We start from the raw sequence: 25,733 nt of genomic DNA, 5'->3' as shown, positions 1-25,733 counted from the left end.
CTCTGGTTTGAAGACTCACTGTCAATTGCTGGTGGTGAAGAAGAGGAAGAGGAGGAGGAGAAGAAGGAGGGTGAGGAGAAGAAGGTGAGGAGGATGCGGCCAGAGCTGTGTGAATCCCAGTCACAGCAGCCCAGCTCCCTGCAGCAGTCCGTGGGGAGATGAAGGGGGAGGCATTTGGCTGTTTGGGCAGCTTGGCCACCACCAACCACAGTTCCCCATCTCCTCTGAAAAGAAGGGATGGGCTGCCCGAAGGCTGTCTGGAGGCTGGAGATGGACCACTTTGTGCAAAGGTCTGTCAGTTTTTCAGCTCTGAAATATGTCGAGTGAGGTGGGCAACCAGTGCAGTTAGCATGTGGTCCCAGTTCCAGCCATATGGGTGTAAATCCAGAAGGGCCTTGCTGCTTCTATGGGAGCACTCAGGATTTTTTCTTGTGTGTATGAATGGACCTAAGACAAGATATCTTCAAGCCCCTCACCAGCAAGTGCCCTGACAACTCTGTGGTGACATGAATTTTTTTTATTTTAAGGACCTGGACCAAAGTTGGTCTCTGTCTATGCATCCTCTGAGAGGTCCTCTGCACATCATGTGAATTCACAGTGGGCATCTTTTCCCTCTGCAAAGCAGGACAGGCCATTTTGCCATTGCTTTGTCATCTCTCTGCAGCGCCCTGTTAGCCGGTAACCCTTTGTGTGCACAGCCTTTTTCTCACTGCTGATGCAATGGCAGAGGGGTCAGAGATTGTGCATTTTCCATGCACTATCAAGTGGGATGAGTGGGATTTGCTGGCCTAAAGTCATCTGGCTGAAAGTGACTGTGAACCACCTGGAGTAAGAGCTTGGCACCTCTGTGTCCGATCAGCTCCATCATCTGGGGTGGTGAATCATCCACGGGAAGAACAGATTTCTCTCAACTGACCATGGAGTGACCCTAAATGTGACACCCACCTCTCCCTGGGCCAGAAAGACCCTGACCTGCCTGTGGATGCTGCTGTCTGAGGTGGGAGGCAAAGGGCAGGTGCAAGGGAGTGGGCTCACCAAGTTGTGGCGAGGGATCAGCAGATTTTTAAATTCCATCTGTGGTTTATGTGGTTGGTGGGGAAAGATGTGCAGCCCCAGGAAGTAATTTGCAGCAGTGAAGCTCCTGCTCTGAAATGCCATGCAAGAGGGACTGCCTTTCTCCAGTGGCTCTGTAAGGAACCTCAGATGGGTTGGGAGAGCACCAGATGCTTTGAAGTCCCTTGGCAGGGCAGTGTAAACACCTTGTTCAGCCAGGACATGTCCAAAACCTTCTGTGGGGGGCAGCCCTCAGCTACCCTAGGCTGGGAGGGGAACTGAGGTGCTGTGCCAGCCTTCCGGCAACTTAGGCTGCTCAGAAACACGCACTGCTAATCATGTCCCCTCTGAGGTTCAGGGGAGGAAACTGGGGGTGCTGAACTTCCTCATACTTCCTCAGGACATAGGATTTCTCCCAGCTCTGATGACACCAGACACAACTCAGTATTTCATTGTTGCTTTTTATGCTGTAAAAACATTTGTACTCTCTCACTATGCACATATATGTAGAAGAAAAGAGCTGTACATAGAGTAAGAGTGCTTTCAACTTCATGTAATCTCCTGCTGAATTTGATCAAAAGCTCAGAATGTGAAATATACAGACAGTAGTAAAAAGACAGCACAGAGCCTTTATTTTGGCTGCTTCAAACCCAGAATATGAATAGAAGGCTCTGCTTTATTTCAGTGATGATAAAAAGCAATCTTCAGGTCTTAAACGAGAAAAAAAAATACAAGTTGATGCTAAGGTTGATAGGAGATATTGTATTGTAGAGAAGTAGAAAATGGGAGCAGGAGTAGGAGTAGAGAAATGAAAAGGTGGAGTGTAGGAGGAGGAGGGTGGGAGTAGAAAATGAATTGTGGTGCATCCATCAGCATTTCAGCATCGTGGAAGATAAGATAAACCTAATGCTGTCATTTGTAGATGCAGTAAAATTTCTTGTACTGAGCCATCAGTGTGCTGAGCTGTTTTAGGAGCAGGAAGCTCCCCTCAGCAGCTGAATGGGTTTGTTCACATGGCATTGCCTAAGGGTGGTCAGCAGTGTTGGAGTGCCCTAGGAGGACGGTACAGACAGGGTTAGACACTTTTATTGTGCATGGCATGTGTTGCTTGGACTCTACAATCTGTTGATTCAATCCCCAAATTCTTGATGGAGAGAAGAAAGTCTAAAAAGAAAATATGTCAGATCACATATGTGTGGACTGGGGCCCTACAGAAGAACTCTCTCACCTGGGTGGTTCTGGCAAAGTCAGAGCAAACTACCAGGATTACTCATCCCAGGAAAGGGCACAGCATTGTCTCATTGGCCTTCATCCCTCCTACAACCCTCAGCAGACCTGGTCCCAGATGTTGGCATGCAATAGCCAAAATCTCTGCAGCTCAGCTCTGCCTGTTGCATTATGAGTTATGGGTCCCCACTGGCTGAGCAAACGCAGCATTTGGAAGGTTCTGGTCTTATATTCTCCAGCTCCATGTCCCTCACATCTCATTGCAAACTGCTGTCTGCACTCTCTGTATTCGCTGCTAACTTTTGAGCTGCAAGAACATCAGTGACGTGGGGCACAAAGGTGGCAGAGCCCTGCCAAAAAGATTAGGGGAGCAACAGCAGTGTCATGTAAGGCCAAGAAAGGGGAATATGACCTCTATCCTGCAGAATTACCCCAGCCGAACTACAAATGCATCAGGCTTCCTAAAATCCCCCAGCAGTAGCTTTCGTCCCAGTTTTCACAGTTGGCACCTGACAAAAGAAAGGGTTTTTTTTCAACATCTGCATATACCAACAGAGTTCAGAGAATAGCATCTCTACTTTGGACAAAATAGAAGAGCAAGGACTGCAAGATTTAAAAAGAAACCTCCTTAGAAGAAAGCCTGGGTAATAAATCCACTTCCTTTAGCAGGATGGGTGCCAGTCTGGCTCTTAGACCTTTTTTTTTTTTTTTTTTCAGACACCAAGGAAAGAAAATGTTTCTGTATTCTCAAGCACTTCTTTTGTTTTGGCTCCCATTTAAACACATCCATTTGCTGGCTGCTTCTCACTATTATATAACCTCTGCTTCTCCAAGGCAGGGTGCTCTCCCTTAGTGCAGGGCAACTACTGCAGCCGAGTTGTGTAACACTGCCACATAAAGCTGTTCCAAGCTGAAACGTGGCATGAAAGTTATTAGGTTGAACTGGGACTACTTTGCTTTCTTTTCTTTTCTGTTTTTTTCTTAAACTGAAAAAAAAAAAAAACCACCCTGAAAAAAAGGTGTTTCCCAAAATCTTCGGGCTAAATAGTATAAATTTGTGGCTTGAATCTCTTAAAGGATTTACAAAACATAGAAATGACTTAAAGGCAAAGTAACTCTGAAATCTGATGAGCAGCCAACCAATAAGGTATAATCACCTCTGGCATTTGGTAAATAAACATCACAAAAACAGTGCTTTAAAATGCGATCAGTTACTATGCACTTATGTACATTTTGCACAAACTATATAGTTAGGTGTCACCGCGTATCTTAAAAAGTGTTTTCATAATAGACAGCATGAGTATATAGATGTGTGATCTGACACTAAATTACATGCCATGGCCTAAATCCAGTCTTGTGTTCTCTCCCCTTCATTATTGTTACTCATTTTCAGAAAATATTTTTATAGGAACAATGAACTGCATTTAAATAACATTAACACTTTCCGCCTTGATGCAGAGAGGAGGGAAGGGTAACAGGTTTTCTGGCTCAGCTTTGACAGTTACCCAGCTCCGGTGGTTCTTTGACAGGCAACGTCAAGTGCCATGGCTGGTTGTGAATTTTGTGACTTACGAAGCCATGTCTGAAATATGTTTTTTAAAAGCACTCCTCCTACTGAAAACAAAACAGATTTTCTAAAATGTAGGGTTTGCCAGTTTGAACAAGGTGTTGAGTCGTGTCTCATCCTTGGGATTATTTCCTGAGTTTAAGCAAATGTCTTCCTTTTAAGTTTAAACGGACTAACACTTCAGTGTTAAGTGGAACATATATATATATATATATATATACACATATCTTTGAATGTTGATAGACAGAGGAGGCAGAGGCGATGTGTCCTGTGCTGCCAGTCCAATGCTGTCTCATTGAAAGGGAAGAACACAAACGTTAATGAATTGAGTCGCCCTGGGGTTTGCCGGGAAAACTATAAAGTATGTTCAGTAGTTGACTTAGGATGAAATTATCCCGTGCTCCGTGCCTGCTCACGGAATAAAACACCAGTTCACGGTATGAAAACATGCTCAGCCGAAGGGGAGATTTATCACTTCGGGAGGTGCGGACACTTTCTGGCGAGGAGCCGGCCAGGAAAGGAGGGAGGGAAGGGGGGAGCGAGTCAGGGCAGCTGTCGCAGCCCCGGTCCGGTGTGCAGAGCTGCCAGGGCCCCCGCGGGGCGGGCAGCCGGACGGCAGCAGCGCTCCGCACGGAGCCAGCGCCGCCGGGATGCCGGTGGGAACGGGGAGACGCCTCCCGCTCCCGCGTCCTCCCCCAGCCCCGCTGCAGCCGAGGGATGCTCCCAGGTCCCCGCTCATCCCCGGCGGCGGGATCCCGCCGAGAGCGACTGAGGTAGAAACCCTGGCGGAGGGGTTTCCCGTGGCCAGCCCCCCGCGGCTCGCCGTGCGAGCACTTACTGCCTTTGGGCAGCCCTGGCCGCGGGGGGCACCGCCGGCTGCCCGCTCGCCGCTTCTCTCCCCGCTGCGCCGCCGGGAAACAAAAACCACCCAGAAGCAGCGCGGGGGCACCGGCACCCGCCTCTCGGAGCAGCCCCGCGGCGGGAGGCGGGCGGCGGCGCGGCCCTGCCATTGGCGCGGCGCGGGCCGGCCCTCCCCGCCGGGAGGAGGAGGAGGAGGAGGAGGAGGGCGGCCGGAGGCGGGCCCGCGCGGGGCGGTCGCTCCAGTCGGTGCGCGCCGGGCGGCCGGGTCGCTGCTGTTGCAGTCGCCGCGGAGGGCAGGGATCCGGGAGCCGGGCAGGGTTTAGGGCGGCGGGGCCAGGAGGTCAGGCCGGAGGTCTAGGGCGGCGGGGCCAGGAGAGCTGGCGGTCGCGCCGTCGGGACCGCGCCGATCCGCGCCCCGAGCCTGCATGGGGCGGCGGCGCTGAGCCCAAGCCGCCCCGCTCTCGCCGCGCTCCCGCCCCGGCCTCGCCATGGCCGAAGCACCGCAGCTGGTGGACATCGACCCCGACTTCGAGCCGCTGCCGCGGCCCCGCTCCTGTACCTGGCCTCTGCCGCGGCCGGAGTTCAACCCCCCCAGCTCGGCCACTTCCAGCCCGGCGCCGTCGTGCGGCGGGCAGCCCGATGGGGCGGCCGGAGCCGCGGCCGGGGCCGCCGCCTCGGGAGCGCTGAGCGCCGACTTCATCAGCAACCTCAGCCTGCTGGAGGAGAGCGAGGACTTCGCGCCGCTGGCCCCCGCCGCCGCCCCCCCGGAGGCTGCCGCCTGCCGCTGCGGGGACTTCCCGGCGCCCGAGGCCGGCTGCCGCCTCCACCCGCCGGGACCGCCGCCGGTGCCGCCGGTGCCGCCGCCCGTGGCCGGTCTGTCACCGGGCCCCGTGGCCGGGCAGCCCCGCAAGAGCAGCTCGTCGCGGCGCAACGCGTGGGGCAACCTGTCCTACGCAGACCTCATCACCAAGGCCATCGAGAGCTCCCCCGAGAAGCGGCTCACCCTCTCCCAGATCTACGAGTGGATGGTCAAGAGCGTCCCCTACTTCAAGGATAAGGGCGACAGCAACAGCTCGGCCGGCTGGAAGGTAAGAGGCGGGTGGTAGGGGACGCCCCGTCGGAGGGGGTCCCGGGAGGTTCCGCCGGCCTCGGGCAGGAGCCGCGGCGCTGCAGGCGGCCGGGCTCGCCGCCCTCCCCGGCTGCATGATGCCCGCTGCGCAGCCTGCAGTGCTCCGGCTCCGCGCGTTCAGTTTAACCTCACATTTTTACTTTTTTTCACCTTTCCAAAGGGAGAACTCCTAAGGGAGAAAAGCGATCTAGCCCTCCCGCCGCTGGAGGGACCGGGGCCGCCCCCCCGCTCTCCCCGTCCTCCAGCCCTGCCCTGCCCCGCCGAAAGCAAAAGTTCACGCGGTGTCACGGCGCCGTCCCCGGGCAGAGCCGGCAGGAGCGCCGCCGCCTCCTGCTCGCCCGCGGGGCCCGGGGTCAGCGCCCGAATGCTGCGGGTGCCGCGGGAGCTCCGCCGCGGCCCCGGCGCTGCCCGGCCCCGGAACGAGGGCGGTCCGTGCCGCCGTCCGCCCGGCGCTGCAGGGCTTTGCCGTCGGGCGGCGGAACGGGCACAGAGGCAAACAGGGATGGGGAAAGAGCGGAGGCAGAACAAGGGTTGCAGAAATACCGTGTGTTTAATGAGTAAGCCGCAGTATTTGACCCGACGGCTTTGTTAAACTTGGGTTGCGGGAGCGTCTTTCTTGTGTTAGGTGGGGGGACGGAGCTCCCTCCTTCCCTCTCTCCCGCAGCGCAGTCCCCGCCGTCTGAGCGGAGCGGTGGCAGCAACCTGTTGGCGGCCGGGATTTGTGCTGAGCCCCCCGCCGGCCGGAGCCGCAGGCGGTGCTGCCCGGAGCCCGGTGGGATGTGCTGCCGCCCCAGCGCCCGCGGGAGCCGCTCGCCGGGTCCCGGGGGCCCGCGGGCACCGGCGGCCCCCGACAGCTGCGGGGCGAGCGAGGGGAAGCGGCGCTTGGGGCTGGGTGGCTGCGGCGCCAGCCCAGGGTACCCTCCAGCTCTGCATCCCGGTGGGTGACAGAGGCTTAGCGCTGCTGCCAAGGAATTCTCCCTCTCCGAGGCCTCCGAGGAAGCGTCACCCACCCGTGTCCCCGTGCGCGGCGGAGGCACGGCGAGTTTTGTGACACTGTTGCGTGAGAACATTGTCGGAACGAGCTTGTGCCGTCTGCGTACGGGCAGAGCCTCCTCCGCCCTGTGAGGGATTAAATGATGGCAATAAATGCATGAGGTGCGCCCACCTAGCACGGCATCGGCGCACTCCAATGTGTTCGGGACTTAGTTCCAGTTAGGAGCAGTGAAACTCTTGAAACTCTTTGCTTTGCTTTCTAGTATTTGTATTATCTGTATTTTTTTTAATGTGTCAACTCAAATCCTGCATTTATGTATTTTTAATTGCACTGCTAGGAATGTTTGTTACATCAGCTTTTTGTAAATTTCTGGTTTTTTAGAGGTAAGCAACATCCTGCTAAGGAATTGCAGATTAATCTGTAACTCATGTTTAGCTGAAGACTTCTAGGGCATTTGAAAGTAGTTTGTTAATTTCTGTTGATGTGTTTGACTAAAAAATTTAAAGGATAATCGTCTGAAGACATCTGTCATGAAAAACTTTATTAGGAGTGAAGTGATTGATAGCTGACAGCTTTTAAGTAAGGTAACTTGTCACTTGAAAATGCCGCGCTTTTTTTCCGGTGGTATTTTTGTCTCCTTAAGTGCCTTTTCAGAATGAGTAGAAGAGAACTAAAAGCCAAACAAACCAAAATAAAATCAAATAGCTCCCAAGTTCAGGCGAGCAAGTAAGAAACATTGATAGCTGTGTAACTTCCTATTTTATTGCTGCTCGTCCCGTGGTGCTTCAGCAAGGAAGGAGTCTCGCACACCTCCTTCTAACAGACTGAGCACATCCTATGCCCACCTACCTCTGCTGTGACAAGACAGCCACTGCTGCTATGTTTTTTGGCTGCTCTGGTAAAGTGCAGTACATACTCTGCCGCTGCTGGTGGGGAAATACACATGGACTTTCCTTCCATAATTAAATAGTCACTGTGTTATGCACTGGACACGTGTTGCCCCCATCCCTTTGGCTGCATGACTGCCAGGCTGCTCTGAAAGTTGCATGCTTGCAGGTTTTACCACTTGAGGAGAGGAAGTGCAGAGTTTCTCAAACACACTTTCAAGTTTAGTTTCCAGCAGCCACTGCGTGTCAACGCCGTAACTGACCTGGCTGAGGCGTGCAGCGTTTGCCTTGTTTATCACCAGTTCTCCACGGCTCCGCTGGAGTGAGGATTACTTTTATTTTTTCCCCGTTTGGGAGCCATTGGTTTGCCTGTGGTCTGGGGACCCGCTGTAGGTGCAGGCGTAGGGCTGGGAGCGGAGCCTGAGTCAGCCCAGGGCCCCGCAGAGGAGGAGCAGCGCTCCAGAGATGAGCACAGATTAGTGAGTGACTTTTCTGCTGACAGAGGGAGCGCGGGTTCGCCTCAGAGCCTGGCACTGACTTAGGGCTGGGAGTACACTGTGCACTGCTGACACAGGCTGGGAAACGGGGGATATTTTTTTTTCCTTAAGTAAAGCTTTGAGACAAAGTGTCTCAAAGGGAGCAAAGTTCCCATGACCCCCCCATGGGGTGTCTGCCTTGAATGAAGCACTTGGGATGTGCTCTGCCAGACTTGCTGCATTGTTGGTTGTGAATGAGTGCTGATAGTGACCTGTGTTCCTCAGAGAAAGCCGAACCAAGAACAAGATCTGCTGCAGAGATAACAAAGAAGTTGCTGTGAAAGTCGCATGGAAGAATGAGACTTTTCTCGTAGTATAGTAGTCAAGTAAAAGCAACATTTTGCCTTACCTGTGATAGTAGGAGACACAAGGCTTAAAACAGAAGAGGCAAAACCTCTACTACAGCTGTAGATAACTATTTTTTGACACAAATATGATAGATTTTTGGCTAATCAGCATATATAAAATATAAAACATCTCTGTGATGAGCATATTTCATGATGTCTTTGCTTTATGGCAAGTGTTGAGATTTATTGTAAGGGAGCTGTCACTGTTAAACTTCCTTGAATGGTCTCATCCTTTCAGTCTGCTTTTGAAAATAGGTTCAAATGAAAACCATGTAACTTTTTTGAACAGGAAACACGGAGGTTTGATGTGAATGGGTTATTGATTTTTCTCAGTGGCAAGTGTTAAGGTCTCATGGGCACATACACCTCCTTGACTTCTAGTCCGAAGGAAGCTGGTTCACCCAAATTCATTCACTGCCATTATTGAAGGAATGTGAATAGATACCTAGCTGCGGGTGGGGGTGAACGGTTGTAAGCCTGAAAGCCTGAGGACAAAACAGGCATGGGACAGGTGCTTTGAGTGGCCTTATCATAGGAGCTCTCTGTGGTCAGCACTGTTTTGTAGTGAATTGGTCTCCATGCAAAATGAATTCTGGGTTGTTCTGGTTCTTTTGTATTTGGTTTGAAAATCACAGGTAGTAAAAAATACTGGAAAGACTGAAAAGTCAAGAATAATTTTCACTGATTTTTTTCAAACCTTTTGAATCTAGATCAGTAAACAGTTTAAATTGTGGAACTTTAGATGATTTATTTAAATTGAAATGAGTACATAGAATCACAGAGTCATGGAATAGTTTGGATTGGAAGGGACCTTAAAGATAATTTTTGTGAGGTGTTTTGTTTTAGGTGGGAAAAATCACAATTGAAGATTGCCTTTAACTCAGCCTGTATATTCCCTCAGTACTGCTTAGACACCTGTGGGCATTTACCTCTGCCCCTTAAGATGCTTCCCCAGGTGATTTATGGCCCTCCCAGCATCGTGTTATACATTTATACAGCTCACACATGCATATGCAGAGGTGTGGCTTTCTGTCTGTGGATTCTGTCAAGGTCAATACTACAGTCATACTTTTTCACATGTGGCAAATGGCCTCAAGAGCTGGCAGCTGCAGTTGAGTCTGCTCTGCCACGACATCTGGCCTCAGCCCACCCTGTGGTGAGAAAACAATTTGGTGTCTTGCGTACCTGCTGACTGCCACCAAAATGCCTCGTGTAGCAGCCGATGTTGTCTGTGAGTCACCAGCTTGCATTTTGCTTAGTTTCAGGTGTGAAAGTTCAGCTTCATCTTTACAGGTGCTCTTCTCACGGCCTGAATAACTCACGGCTGAGCTGCAGCAGTGGTTTGGAGCTTCCCATCAGGCCTTTGAATATTATTTTAATTTTATCTTAATTTTCTTCGCCCATTTTCTATTTGCTATGGTATCTGTTCAGTTACTTGTATGATTATAGGTTAAGACTAAACACCAAAATGAAATGTGTGAGTGGCTTTGTACACTAACATAATGAACTAAATTTTCCTGAAGTGCCTGACTTTAAAGAACTTCAATACAAAGATGAGGTAACTGCTCTCTGCCACCATATTTTTTATGGCACTCTCAGCTGCTTCCTTATTATCATTATTTTTGTATCACATGGTTTTACAAGTAGTTGGTGAAGTTGATTGTTTGGGGAACTGGAACCTTTGCTGCCTGTGATGGAAAGGGGAAGCAATGTGGTGCAAGGAGATAAAGATATTTAGGTGAGATATGTGAAATTTTTTTCTTTTTCTCTTTTTCCTTCTTTCTTTTTTATACAATAAAATAGGCAATACTTTTGGTGGTTTGGGTTTTTCAGTAAGGCACCAGAAACTGTGTAGTCTTGAGATGTCTGCTCATATCTTTCTAGTTTCCAAAGCATGATGCTGCCTAAATACGTGTGTCTCTGTTTACTCAACTGGTGAATCATTTTGTAAAATATGTGCTTGGCTCCTGGAATAAAAATGCAGATATATTTTGCAGCCACAGATTTGTGAAATATTGTGGGGTTGTGGCTACAGAAAATCAACCCTCAGCCCCTTCTGTTTTGGGAAGAAGTTTGTATATGAAACAAGGATTTCTGATGGAAATTGTTTTAAAACCTTGAGTAATGAATAATAATCTAAGACATAGTCACAATAACTTGAAATGTAGTTTATTCTTTTCCTCTTTCAGAAATATGTAAAAGATGGATATATTTACTTCATTGTCAGCTCCTGTGAGAAAGGAACTTCAAATTCACTGATTCTGGCTGCAGATAGTTACAGTTAAGCATATGGTAGTGCATACTAATATTTTAATGAATTTTGTAGCATTTTGTTTGTCAGTCTGATTGCTGAAATGGGTTTTAAATATTGGGGAAACACTGCTCTTGGTGATGATAGGTTGTGCTTCAGAAATTAAGTGCATTGGAAAGAGTCACATTTTGAAGAACAGCATCTCTGCTGCTCCATAGAGAGCTTCAGCATGAGTTGAATTGATCCGTGAAGATAAGTGCTGTTGACATTTAAGTGTTATTTTTAAATCTACTTAATAAACATTAATTGTGTGTTCATCAAAGAAAGGTGCATCATCCCTGCACTGTTGTTTGTGATATGCAGATGTGTCAAGAGCAGTGCAGCATCATGAGATTTCTTGGTAGGTCTCCATAATTAACGGAGAAGGAATAAAAAGAACTAAGATGCTTTTACTGGATTGGTTATTGTCTTCTGAGAACTTCATTAAGCCTCATCTTGTTCTAGATTTTGATAGGGGACACTGGTCTTTACTAGATTGCTTAAAATGATACTTAAAGAGGCACATGTGTTAAGTTTTGAACCACTTCTGTAATGAATGGTAAAGGCGTAGCAATAGTTTGGTTTGTGGTAGATGGGACCAGATGTGGCTCTAGCTTTAAAAATGTAGTTACTCCAAAGCTCCTGTGACTCTGACAGCTGCTGCATCAGACAGAGATGAGGAATTGCTGGAGGAGTGGAGGGCAGCATTCAGTTTGCTCAGACGACTTACTGAGTTGTTAAAGGCATCTTGCATCACTGCACAGCATCAATGATGTTACAGTTCTGTTTGAAACTACGACTTATTCTAGAGTTAATTAAATTTACAGGTACGTGTTTTCTCTTGTTCTGGTCTTAGAAATCTAGTTTTTGGGAATGCATCTGGAAGTGGATTCAGTCCTGTTGCTGCTTCAAGATAGCATAACAGGGATGGCTGTGATTGCATTTCTAAGTAGCCCATATTTCTCCAAGTGCTTTACTGCTGTGTGCAATGTAGGCTCATGTTGGTGTGCATGTGGGACTCCTTTTTAGCTTTGTCAAGGCTATTGCTGTGTAGGTTCACGGGGTGTAGGTTGTGGGGCCTGGCACAGATGGACTTGGGGGACACGGTCTCTGAAATAGTACATATTCAGATTTACATTTGGACTGATTACCAGAAAAGTGCTTGCAGCAAGCAGAGGTGCCCTTAACCATAATATTTGCTGACTAAATTATATCTTCTAGCTGTGCTCTGTAATATGTAAGAATTCTCATTTTATTAGCATCCTAATTTTTTTTGGTATCTCTTTCTCAGATGCCACTTAGTGCCAGGCCTCCATGCTGCTTGTGCACCAGGATGTGAAATGATGAAGTGGGCTGGGCTCTGCTTCTTGCATGTTGGTGTCTCTCTTAGAAAATGTTCAAAATGCCCCTCCTTTAATTTAGTTCCTACCAAAAATAAATTTTCATCACATGCAGAAATCAGAAAATTAAAACCTTTTCTTAATGAAATGAGCAATGTGTATACATGCAGGAATGATACATGGGTGTTTTTTATTTGTTTTGTTTTGGTTTTTGTGTGTTTTTGTTTGTTTGTTTGTTTGTTTGGGAAGAGGAGCTCTGGAGCATTGGAATATGGCCATTAATTTTTGTAGGAGAAACTCAAAAGTGCAAAGTGCATGCTTTTTTTCCCTCCTGAATAAGGGGTATACACACAATTCAGAATGTGGACTCTCAAAACTGTCAATTTACTGTTGGCTGTCTCACTTGCAATGGCAAGGTAGCAACTTCTTGAGTTTTCTTGTGCTTAACTCCAGAAACTGTGATGTGGGTGGGGTTTCACTTACCCATCACTGACTTTTCAAACTGTGCAGTTAGATAAGACTGAAGCAACTTGCTATAAATGTGGTGCCTTGTTAAACCACATTTATTGTGCAAATGAGTTTACATCCTGCAAGATCAGCAGAAATGCTTGGTGTTTGCCTGCATGGAAATTAATTAAATTTTGGCGACTGAAATTAAAGGAATGGATTTGTTGCCCATTGTGTTATATGAATCTGCTTTTCAGTTCCCACAGTGGGAATTAGCACAGTTGCAAATGTTTTTTTGGCATATGTGAGTTTTAAGCTGGTGCTAAGTTCTGGCATCTGTAGCCTTCTCAGATTTTTATTGCCCTTTAATATGTGTTAAATATATGTAAAGTCACTAATGGGAGTAAGGATACTAACAATCCAAAAATATACTGTTGTGGTGGTGGTGGTGTAGACTCATTTGCTTGTAGCTTGCATTTGCTTAAAACTGATATGAGTTAATCTGCTAATTTGATTGTAATTGTTAGAATAAAAAAAAAAGGTACTGGTGCCATACATATCTTGGATATATCTCCAGATTTGAATTTTGATTGCCAAAAGCATACTTAGAGACTGAGATCTTTAGTGTTTGCCAACTAAATTATATCTTATAGCAATGCTTTGCAATATATAGAAACTCCTAATTAGATATTCAAAAAATTAAGATGCTGGTATTCAGACATGCTTCATAGCAGGCCTCCGCAGTTCTACCCTGTCAGAATGTGAAAGGATTACGTGCTCTGTGCTCCTGCTCACTGTTAAACATGTTGATTTATCTTTCCAAAAATATGCTCTTCAAATCTGAACCTTCAAATTAAATGTAATTATTTGCCCCCAACCCCTTCTCCCAGAAAACCTGACTCTCTGAAGGCATGCTGGTGGTGCTCTGGGGCAAGAAAGCTTGTTATATGTGCTGTTGTTGTCTACACCTGGGAAAGTGCAGTAAGCAGGTGTAATTCGGAGCTGGTTAGACCCTCTCTTCTTTCCTTGCCTTTGGCACTGTTCCCCTGCAGGACTGCCCTGGGAGGCTCCAGCATCCGAGCCCTGTGGGGCTGAGGGCTGCTCCCAGTGCCCCTGGCTGCCGTCCTCGCGGGTACCGGCGTTGGAAGGCGTGGGGAGAGGTGAGCACAGGGCAGCGTGGGGAAGCCTGGAGCCTGCCTTCTGCCCCAGCGCTGCTCTGCAGGTTGCAGGGAGTGCTCGAGCCGTGACCTGGCCGCTGCCTGGCGCAGGAGCAGAGCTCGCCAGCCGAGTCCCGCCAAAATGCTTCCGTCTGCCTGGCCCAGTTGTGGCTGCTCTGCTGCTTACTGCTCAGGTGTGGAGAAGAGGTCAGGGAAAGTGATCATATTTCCTCTTTGCAGTTACCAGAGAAGTTTGTAGTGATTCACTGAATAGATTTCGCACTAAGATCAGTTAAGGTACATCCTTTGGCCTCTGCAGAGGATACCATGCTGCTGCCTTTGCTCCTCAGTGAGGTCTTTCAGTGTCTCTGGAGGCTCAGGTGAGGAAAGCAATGCTTGTGCTAACTTGGAAGATTTAAACTGAGAGAGAGTACACTTAGATCAGATATTGGGGAGAAATTTTTTATTGTGAGGGTGGTGAGGCACTGGCACAGTTTGCCAGGAGAAGTTGTGGATGCCCCATCCCTGGAAGTGTTCAAGGCCAGGGACTTTGAGCAACCTCGTCCAATGGAAATTGTCCCTGCCTGTAGTGGTGGGGTTGAAACATGATTATTCTTAAGGTTCCCTTCCAACCCAAACCATTTTATGATTCTATGAAATGTTGTTTCAAGGAAAAGAATGTTTATTGATTAGATTCATCATTACTACAAATAATTTTTTTAGATTGATTATTACTACTACTAACTTCTTAAAATTATGTGGGGTTAAGACAGGTTAAGTTGCCAGAGTCAGGTCAGGCTTAGATATTTGCAGCTGCTGCTATGCTTGTCCTGCTTCACCCCTGCTTCTTTGATATGAGCTGATGGGTCTGCAGCTCAAACCAGAAGCTATTTGAAATTCAGGATGAGGGTGCAGCCTTATGTGTGATCTAATCAAATTGTATTACATAAATTTAAAATAAATAAAAATTCTCTACACACTTCAATCTAGCTAGATATATTTAGATTAATACCTAGAAATCTATAGTGGAGGAAGATGTAAAAAAACCCCACTTTTTTATTTTAATGTGAAAACCCAGGGTGTGGCTGCATGCTTAACTTAGAGCAGCTTTAATTTTTCCTATCTTTTATGGTATCTTGGCCCTGCCATCATTGGGATGATATTAAGGCAGAGCTGGAAGGCAGTTCAGTGTTTTAAATGCTTGGAAGCCTCAGAGATGGATGGAGAGGGTTGAATGAGGAGCTTTTTCTTTTGGCTTAAATTGGGGGATTAGTTTTGCCTTTTTCTCTTTTTACCTTGATGAATATGTGCAGCCTCTGAGTAAAACTATGGTGTCAGGTTTTCAACACCATAGTTTGTCAGGTTTTTTTATGGCTGAGGGTTTACCTTTGTGGCAAGAGCATCTCTTCTGACATTGTGTGAGAGTATGTTCTGGCTGGTGGAGTTTTAGTGCTGATCTAAGGTCTGGTCCCTGGTACTGTTTGTGTTTTGTGTCCTTCTTATGCACACGTGTAGTGAATCCACTAAATGCTGCCTTGAAATACAAATGAGGGTGGGAGTTTAAAGCAGTGTTGTAAAGCGCAACCTGTTGCAATTGATTTTGGGAAAAATCAAGAGATGCTATCGTAATGCAGACTTCTCCATGCTTGTTAGGAACTTGAGTCACTCTTGAATAATCCAGTTTGTACAGTCTATGAAAACCTGATACTGCAATCTTGCCTATTTCTTCTTTACAGTTCTGTGGCAATGACATAGTCATAAGCATTAAAAGGAGAAACCATAATCTTCTCTGCTTGCAGCCCAAGCCAACACTAGTCATCCCCTGATGCTATGAAGTCATTCTTTGCCTTGAGGTTTCCAACTAAAACTCTATTCCAAATCTCTGCTCTGGGTGAGCAGTAGAGGCATTAGGGATGGAGTCCTGGTGCCCTCCCCACTGCCTTCAACCTCTCTTCAGACTATCCTCCTGTGGTCAAGGAGACCACTCCTGCAAAAATCCACTTTTTCCCTTGACAACAATCCCTCCTTCCCACTTCTGGAGCTCTGGAACAGAAGATGAAAATGAATTTGCAATGATTGCACAACCCGGTTATGCAACGAGGCTGACGTGGTAGCGTATACATATGTAGAAAACGCCTTTTTGAAGAGATGACATTAAGCACAGTTTCACCACCTTCTCCCCAAAGATGAGGGCAACTGCATTACTGGCTTCACCTGGTTAACCTGCATATTAAAGCACACCAAATACTCAGCTTCTGTCGACTGCTCGATCTGTTGATGGAGCAGAAAAATAAATCAGTTCATGGGGACTATTTATTTGGGAAGAAGCTTTTTAGCTTGGGGCCCAGAGCCCAGGCAATTGACTACACAGTCCTGGGGCAGTGGCCTGCACTGTAGTGCGTTTTTTACTGTCAGCATAATCTGAACCACCTAAGAATGTGTTTTGTTTCTTGCTTTCAGATGAGTGATGGTGTTTCAGTTGGAGGCATCCTGTGCTAGTCCGATAGGTCACTGAGTGAGTGCTCAGCATTCCTTGCATCTGGCAGCCCAGTTCCTTGATTCCTATACTTTTTAATTTCTCTGGAAGAAGACATGCAGCACTGCTGACTCCTGTCTTTTGCATGAATCAGAGGGACTCATGGCACGGTGCTTTTACTGCATTTTTGAGTCAGGCTGCCTGGTAAGGCTGCCCTACCACTGAATGTGATGCAGGCATTTGTTTTGTCACTTCCCTGGCAAGTTTACTCTGTGTGCCATGTGTGCTGATGGGTGTAATTACTGATGCCTTGGGGCAAGGACAGACTTCCTGAGGTCCCTTCTTCCGTGTTTTCCACTGAGCAGATTTGCATTCTGCTACTGGGCATGTGGAAAGTTGTTCTCCTAGGTAAGATGTGCACTCTCTAGAAACTGAATCTCTCCCGTCTCACCTGAAATGTCTGAGGCCATTGTTAATGTGATGGCCTGTTGCTCTTGGCCTGACTGTGGCTAGTACATTTTTACTTAGGTGTGGGAAAATAAATCTTTTTGTGCCCCAATTGCGTCCCTTCTGCAATAATTCCTGGTAGGTAGAAAAAGTAAGTGATGTTATCTTCATGTGTAGTGAATCTTGCTGATTGAAACGAAAATTCTGCAAACTAAGCAAGTAGACTGACCTGACGACTCCTCATGACAACTGCCTACTTTTAGTTAACATTCAGAATATTTTTATCCTAGTTTACTCTTTAGAGGCTAATAGAGTGCTGCTAAAGTAATTTTCAGATGAATCATGCCATCTGCCATGCATGCTTTGCTGTTTCAGCAGTAGGGGAGGAAAAGGAATATATACATACAGTGATTCGAAACAGTATGTTTGTATTCTCTGTAAAACTGATTTAAGTTTCAGAGGGTTTTTTTGTTTTATTTCTTTTTTATTGTTATTTGTTTGGATTCTTTTTTGTTTGTGTTTTGGGTTTTTTTTCCTACCAGGCATTTTATATTTCTTGCTTTGGCTGTAAGTTTAACATGGGGCTCCAGCATTGATACTGATCTGTTGGGTGGTCATTGCCAAACTTTGCAGAAGCACTCTGCACATGATCTGAATTGCTGGTGACTTAATGTGAACCATTTCAAAGTCCTTTTCTGAAAACACTGTTCAAATGTTGAGCATTCGGATTGCCAAACTGGGCCAGCTAGAATTTGCACCTCCCTAAAAATAAAATATAATAATAAAAAAATTGTAGAGCAATAGAACTGGGGGGTTTAGCCTGGGAGTTTGGAAGAAAAGGTCACTTGTAGAGTGAGTTCTGTGTGGCTCATGTTCAAGATTTGTCTAGAAGCTGTCCTGAGCCAGGGCAGGAATGTCCCCAGCATGCAGCCATTCTACCTGTGAGAACATGCAAACTGGTGCTTGAAACTAAAAGTTCATAACCACACTGGATGTGTCACGTACTGTGTTGTATTTTGTCCAGAAGCAATTTTTTGGGAGACTATCCAATCTGTTAGTAAGGTTCATGGGTTTGGGTTTGGTGAGGACTGGGATCATAATCTTGAGGAGTTTGTATTTCAACCCTATTCCATCTTTGAGAACCAGGCTGTAATATTAGATAATGCTTTAATTACTACCAGGCAGAGTAAATTGTTCTGTTCTAATATATTGAAAATCTTCCCTTGCTGGCTGTCCCAAAGATCTTATTTTCTTATAATATGATTTGAACCGTTTGCATGGAAAAGTACAAATAGATTGTGTGCTTTGTTCATGTCTTTACGCTTTTTTCAACAGTTTTAACTCACGTGCTTGGTATTAATGCCCTGACACTGTATTTAAAGAAACTGAGAGCAGAATATTGAAATGTGGAGCAATTAAACTGTTTTCTTCTCTTTTCAAGCATTTCACCCCCATTCCTCAACGGAATGATATGTCTGGTAAACTCCACTTAATTATGTGAGGTCAGTTGAAGGCTTGAGCAATAGCAGGCTCTCTTTTTCAGGCAAGAAAGACAATTTTTAAATGCCAGGAATCAAAAGCAAGGACTGCTTGCCAATGGAGAGGAGTTGTTGCACCAGATATCGAGCTGACATGCAAGCAGATCTCTGCTACCCTTGGATGAGGATTAGTTTATGCCCTGAAGCACACAGATTATTAACTCTTGTAATTTTATTTTAGCATGTTTAACAACAGATACTGTTGCTTATAAAACCCATTTAATCCTTTTTTAATCACTGCAAGTCATTTTTCCAGTAGTTATCCTGCAGGCGTGCAGGAACCATGGGTTCCAATGGTTAGTTATTTCTTGAGAAAAACATAGCAAATATTTGTTTGCCCGTGTACATTTAAGTCATTCTTTAGTGCCTTGGATTCAAGTTTAAAATAAAAAAGGAAAAGAAAAAGAAAAAAGTTTGGCCTCTACCTCTGTTGCCTTTCTTCCATCTTTAATCCCCAGCTCTTCAAGTACCTGCAGCATCTCCTTTCTTTGGCTCTTTACTCTCTATATGCTCTCTGCCATATCCTTAATTCCCCTTCAGTTTTCCCTGGCCACCGCTTTTGCTGATGTGAAACACCAGCAGATAATCCCAGCAGATTTTTGTTAGCTTGGGTTTTGCTCCACACCTCAAGGCATTTATTGATAAATAGCAGCCTTGTATTATGGGATGTATGAACAGGAGCATGTGACTACGTTGGATTTGAGAACATAGGGAATAGCAATGGTGGTGGTGGCATGATGCCTCTTAAAGGAGGCAGTGCCTTTTCTTAGAGCCAAGGGTGCCATGGGAAAAGGCTGGCAAACTTTCAGGTGTACAGGAGGTTCTTCCTGTGTGAAATCAAAGCTGTCAACATCAAAAACTATATGGTTGAGAAGAACTATTTCCATTTTCAAAGATGATGAGAGCAAGAACGTCATTGACAGGTGTAGAGAAGGGGCACCAGGGGAGGTGGAAGCCTGAATAGCTCTCCTAAGCAAGAGGGATGAAAGCTGTTGGAATTTAGAGAGGTTGGTAGAAGGAGAGGAAAAGAAAAACCTGCACAGTTACTGGTATCATTGCTTATCTTTTACCCCTGTTTCCTGTCTACTCCTGGAACAAGAGCTGGTATTTCCTGTACTTTTCATTGCCTGCTAGCTGTCGTGCTGTGCCGGGCAAGTGCCCAGCAAATAAACTGGTGCTGCAGCCTGTCCTTTAGTAACCAGGCTGAAGTGAAAGTGCACCAAACCTCTTAAATATCAAGTTATCATCCAGGTTGAGACAGAGGTAAGAAATAACTGAAACCAAAAATCCCTTACCAGGTTAGGCGTCTTTAGCTAGGCATGACATGTAAAAGTACCAGCATATGATGGATGCATGGCATACAACTCCCCCAGAAAGAGAGCCTCAAGTCTTTTCAGGTTTGTTGCTTAGTGCTGGGATCTTTCAGCATCTTGGAAAAACCTGTCCTCTCCAAGCCAGCCACTGGGATGCAATGTAGCAGTGCTGCCTTGTGTGTGAGAATAATTTCATGTTCTGTCTAGTGTGTGTCTGAAATGAGGGTGTGTGTCATAGAAACACAGAATTGTTCAGGCTGGAAAAGACCTTTATGTATATGTATAGAAGGCACTACCCAGCGCAGCGTGAAAGGTTAGGAGTGAGAATGAGACAGTGGTAACAGTTGTGTGTTTCTGACTGTAGGAGTTTTGTCTCTTGGCTCTGATTAAGCCAGTGTTTAGTCTGTGAAAATAATTTTTCCTCAAATGTTGGAAGATGTGCTATTACAAGCGATTTTGCTATCGGGGCTGGATGGCATAAAGTGAATACCTGACTGACTTGAAATAATTTGATGGATCTGTCTCTTGCTGGGGGAATCCCTTGCTTAGGCCTATCCCAGGGATAAATGAATAATGCTGAACAGAAGTTGAAATTGCCAATAAAGGCTTTAAGTTTGTTGCTCGTAAGTGACTGTTAGATGAGCGTTGCTGTAGGATATGTGCCTTTTCCTAGGAATGTCTTTAACATGGACTGAATCATACTGAAATACTAAACCTCCTTCCAAATTTAAGGAAAAAACCCAGAGGCTGGAATGCTTTCATAGTTAGAAACTTCTGACCAGGTTTATTGCTAATGCTGCTGATTTGCTTGAGTAGCACTTACACTAAATTTTATTACATGAGGAGTAGAAATAGAGTAGCAAAAAAATATCTCTACTGAATATTTCCTCTCTTCATTAACACCTGTTTTCCTCTGCCATGTAAATCATGTGTTAATGTTCACATAGGCAACACCAACAAGAAAACAGATATTGCTTACTGATTGAGGTTTGACTTTATCTCATACTGGTAACTTAAAGGTGTCATGTGTGTAACTGCTGATGCAAACCAGTTGTGTGAAAGTCCAGGAAGGTTCTGAGGTTCCTCTGCAGAGCTGCTTCCCATGCCGATTAGCTGATGTGGACAGCACAGTCCTCTTCTGAACAATGTGTGAGGTTTCCTGCAGGTTTCTTCCTACCTCAGAGGAACCTTTATTCAAGCCTAGTGGTTCCTATCCATTTGTTGACTTTTGTGATTCAAAGTACCTGTTGGTGTTGCAGGGAAAGTCCTTGGGTAGCTGTAGAAGGGAAAGAAGATAGCTGGATATGAAGAGGGTTATGTAGTCTGCTTTTAGTTTAGAAGGCTGATCTGTGTGAGATTGGTAGTCGGTGGAGGGGAATAGGTTCCTGTTCTAAATGTTCACAAGGAGGAACTTCATCAGGCACAGTAATTCCAGAGAAAGAAGGCAACCCTTGTGACCTTCCATAGAGGTCTTTTTAGACTCAAATTATGAGACACCATTAGTTTAGGGAAGAGGCCAAGGGACGGCTTCAAGTGTTGACAAAATAACCTCACCAAATTCAGGTCTGCAGCTCCAAGTGCATGGAACTAAGATGGTAATCTTGGACCATGTTGTTTCCTTGTCATGTGAGGAAATTCACATTTTGACTCGATGAGGCTCAATTTACCATGTTGTCCAGACACTGAGAGTTTAGGAACCTCTGGGGTTTTTTTTTATGTACAAGCTATAGTTTGGCGAACTGATTTGGTAACCAAGATCTGGGTATCTTCTTGCCCATACCACACTGGCGACTAAAGAACTGGAAAAAAGGTTCTGTAAGAAGGAGTAAAAAACCCAAGTATCTTCTAGTCTGTAGAGAAATCACAGGTTTAATTTGTGATAGTAACAGTCGTCCAAGGAGGTAGAAAGGTGACAGCCATACATGGGGTTTAATCCACACCTAACTCACTGCTTGCTGCCATGGGGAAGTCTTAACTGGTCTCTTAAATATTGAGCACAACCACACAACTTACACACAGCAGAAGTGGGGATTTTTCAGATAAATAGCATAACTTCCATGCATATGCAGTCCGAGAAGGTTGTCACCCTTTTCCCTTTTGAAAGCAAGGTGAGGGGTACACAGGAGCGCCATGTGGTTGCATATGATGAGATACATTCTTTGAGCCAGAGATGGCCATGACATCCATCAGTCTTGGGCTTGCCCCCTCCCAGGACAGATGTAGGGCATATCTGAACTGTGAGTTATGTGCTTTCTAGGAAGTCTGCAAAGGCTTGATGGTCTTCATATAGGAACAAAAGCTGTAAGACCCTGGTAGCCTCAGCGGATTGCAGAGAAATCTTCTTGTCTTTGGGAGTAGTAGAGTTTTGAAAATCAAAGCAAACAAATGTGTTTTGGTTGTGGTGTTTGTAAGAAAAGGCAAGAGAGGAAATGAGAAAGGCTTTGAAATGTGAGTTAAATCGCGAGTGCCGTGAGTTGTTGTGTTTTTCTGGTTTTTTTTCTCTGTAAAATCCTGCTTTCTGTCATTGAGGCTTAGTTAGGAAAGTTCTACTTTCTAAAGAGAAGACAATATGTGTCACAAAGAAAAGGAATATCTTAAAGGTACGTAATCTGCAACGTAATGGAAGGGTTTGTTATGGAGAAAAACTGCAACTGTAAGACCTTATAGGATTTCCTATCAGTTCAAAAAAACAATCTTTACCTGGAAGCATGAACTCTTCATTAACATTGTAAATGCAGCTGAGAATGAAAGAAGATACAGAATTAAATGGGTGTCAAAAAAAAGCTGCAATTAATAAGGAAGATAAAGTGCTATGAGTTGTATTTAAGGAAATAAATATAACCATTCAGAAAATTAATATAAAGAGTTGAAGGAAAAGCTTGTGTAATTCCAAGCTTGTGTACTTTGTCCAACTTTGTCATTCAGTACAAGGTATGACAACTGTCTGCAAATCTTGTCTTTAGACAAATATATTCTTTTCTGTGATCTTTGGGTCAGAAGGAGGAAATTTTTTTCTCTTACTGGTGTAGGACAGAAAAGAGCAGGCTTTTACTTTCAGAAGCAGTGCTGTGTAATGTCACTGAACAGATCTGTTCATATCACAAGCCAAAACGGAAATGAAATTAAAAAAAAAATAAGTCCAGAAGCTTAAAATGAACCATTCTTCCTGCATTTTTAAGGGTTGAAGTCCAAAGTGTGAAAGGGATTAAAAATTCTAAATGTATGTGGGAGATATTTATAAATCCCAATTTCTTGCCATTCCAAATGCTGAGTGTTTTGTTCTTCTTTGTAGTGTTGTCATCAAAATTGTTTTGATTTGTAACACTTCCTTGAAGTGTAGCTCTGATGTGAGATGTCGCCCAAAAAATATGGAAACTTTGCTCAGTTTAGAAAAAACCCTTAATGAGTCACAAGGCAGTAATGAATCCAGCTTCTGTGCTCATCACTGGAATATTCATTATTATGGATGTCAAAAAACATCCTTAAAAAAAAAGGTTCAATTCGAGAGTTAAGTGACCATGCTAACAGGGATTGCCTGTTTTCTTCCTGGTGGGTAGCAGCTTGCTGGCCAGTCCAAGCTCTTTTAGGGACCTGGCGGATACTTGAAGGAATGTTGTTTAGGAGGAGCTGAAGGATGCTCTGGAGTTTGGAGGCCTTTCACTTGGGGCTTGGCGGTATTTGGGGGCTGCTAAAGATAAGGGAGTGAAAGTAGGGAAGTTGGAGAGCGGGTGGAGATTGTGGGATTAAGGTTATGCCCATGGGAACCTCTGGGGTGTGTCGTGTGTGTGTGGGGTGATGGTGTGGGTTAATCTGCAGGAAAGCATGGCGTGGTTTGTTGTGCTTGCCTAGCTTCAGCGTGTCCACCTTTCACGTGCCAATATTTTCACCTGCTTTGGCGTGCACTTCTGCTGAAGGCAGTGGAGAGGAGAGGGTGCAAGGGGGACAGCCTTGAGTGTGAAGCCCAGAGACAGGCCCAGGAGGAGCCCCAGCGTCCTCGCTGGTGGTGGTGGGGCGCCCGAGGAGGAGCACGGGCCTGGAGCGCTGTGGGGGCTGGTGGTGGAACCTGGAGCTGGGACCATGAGTCAAAGTCCCATGACTCCATTGCAAGATCATTAGCCCTTTCAAGTAGCTGCCAAGAATTAGGGCTGATGGATAGCACCAGAACAGAACTCAAATTATTCGGGGTTTTCAGCTCGAAAACAGCACGGGGTGGAAACCAGCACTGCAGACTCTGGCGTGGCAAAACGTGCATGGGATGAAAATGCCTGCCCTGCTGCAGTTGCAGCTCTGAGTGCTGGCCACTGCTGCCCACAGGATGTTGAATTTTTAAAGGTCATCATAAAATTGAGTTACCAAAGCGTGCATAAGAAGCTGCAGAAGGGATATACAAGAAATGGAAATAGTTCATTTGTACATTTAAACTGTACATTTAGAGCGTTTGTCAAGAGACACCACTCTAACATTAATTGTATACTTTATTCTGCATTTTGGTATTGTATTGGTCATAAATAACTTAGTTATTGATTTAATTTTATTAGCAGCAGTACTCTGGGAATTAACATCTTTTTTTCCTACTGTAGTCTAAATTATTAATTTATAATTTGTTATTCTACATATAATGCAGAAAAATGTGACAATTTTTTCCCCTACAATAAAATACTGGAGAAATTTTATTTTCTTAGTGCATGTTATTTTAATGCAAAGAGTTTTGTATTCTTTGTAAGTCTAATGTCAATTGTTGTGTCTTTCAAATATGCAGAGTGCTAGAACTTGAAATCCTTTTGGCCAGATACTTCTCTGAAAACAATTAGGGCTGTCTTTGTGATATTCACTCCCATTTTTTTTCTTGATAATTTCTGAAAATGATCTCTATTCGTATTTTCTACTAATATAGGTCCTTTAATTTCTTTTTTAAGAATGGATGTTACAAAAAATGTAATAATTTGCTTATAGATTTTTCTATTTTATTCTAGTTTTTTATATATTATTCTGTTGTTTTAAGTATTTTACCATTCAGACCACTAAGTATATAGGCCACTCAGTGTGTGTATAAAAATACATGTGCTCCAAATTTGAGCTTGAAATAATCATCTTGATATATCTGTACTTTTTGGCTAAGTCCATAAAATAATGATGCTTATTTTCTTCCACTTGTTACTGTTCTTTCAGTTTGCAAAAAGTGTAAAGGATTGACTGCACCTTGCTTACAATACTCCTGCTGTTATATATTTCTGTATTAAGGAAAGGATGAGTTTTTTTGAGTTGCTGTTGTTTCATGGTTCTCTTAAGAACTTTTAAGGGGGACATTTTTGTGGTTTATGTGTAGTGTTGGGGCAGACCTGACAGAAGCAGAGCACTGTTTGCTTGCCAACAATGTGCAAAGCAAGAGATGGCACCGTTCTTCTGGAGTTTACAGCTAGAGGTCCTGAGTGTGCAAACACACCACTTGAGTTGTCATCCTGTTGTGAACATGGAGACCTGACTAAAGACAGCTTTTTGGGAGCAGAAGTGCCTCAAGCCTAGACCATTACCTCAGCTCAGGCAACCTGTTGTTTACGGGAGCCGAGTGTTGGAATCACTTTGGCAAAGGGACTTTTTGTCAAATTTTGTGTTCTTCAGCTGTTTGTGCAGTATTTTTCTTCAGTATTTTTTCCTAAGGTATTGTTTTTGAAGGCCATATTGAAAACACACAGTTTTTTCTTCTCTAATTTGATTGTAATAAGGGCCTTGTTAATCAAAAATAAGTGCAATAAGGCAGAATGGGTTGGTTATTTTTACATTTTCCTGTTTGAAAAAAAACCCCTCAGTAAGTGAGCCACAATGAGCCGTGATGTATTTCCTCCATCAGGATGGAGAATAAGCCATTTATTATTTCGGCTCTGACTCAGAGTGAACCTGCTGACACCGAGACATTTTATAATCATAAGGAACAGGTTAGGGCAGTAACTTGGACGCCAGGCTGGGGATTACCTGCTTATTACAGTGTTTTACAAACTGGATACTTTAGGTTTTCTGGCAGAATGTCCTAAACCTCACACTAAACATCACGTTGTTATTGTACAATTACTGCTTGCAGGTCTTGCTGTAGGTGGTGCCAGCTAGACAGATGCCTTCATTATAATTA

The 25,733-nt window shown here is 45.1% G+C and overlaps 1 protein-coding gene across 1 annotated transcript in view; it reads left to right on the top strand.

The window, feature by feature from the left end:
• Positions 1 to 4,900: 4,900 nt before the first annotated feature.
• The window catches only part of FOXO1 (forkhead box O1), a 61,222-nt gene continuing 40,389 nt past the window's right edge, over positions 4,901 to 25,733 (top strand). Inside the window, exon 1 of the mRNA XM_063392000.1 lies at positions 4,901 to 5,796. Within this exon, the coding sequence (XP_063248070.1) occupies positions 5,197 to 5,796 (600 nt within the window). The 5' untranslated portion in view covers positions 4,901 to 5,196. The remainder of the gene's footprint in view (positions 5,797 to 25,733) is intronic.

The sequence above is a fragment of the Prinia subflava genome, chromosome 3 (genome assembly GCF_021018805.1).
Source record: "Prinia subflava isolate CZ2003 ecotype Zambia chromosome 3, Cam_Psub_1.2, whole genome shotgun sequence".
Taxonomy (NCBI): domain Eukaryota; kingdom Metazoa; phylum Chordata; class Aves; order Passeriformes; family Cisticolidae; genus Prinia; species Prinia subflava.
The sequence above is the reverse complement of the archived record's forward strand: the minus strand, read 5'-3'. Positions and strand labels throughout refer to the sequence as shown.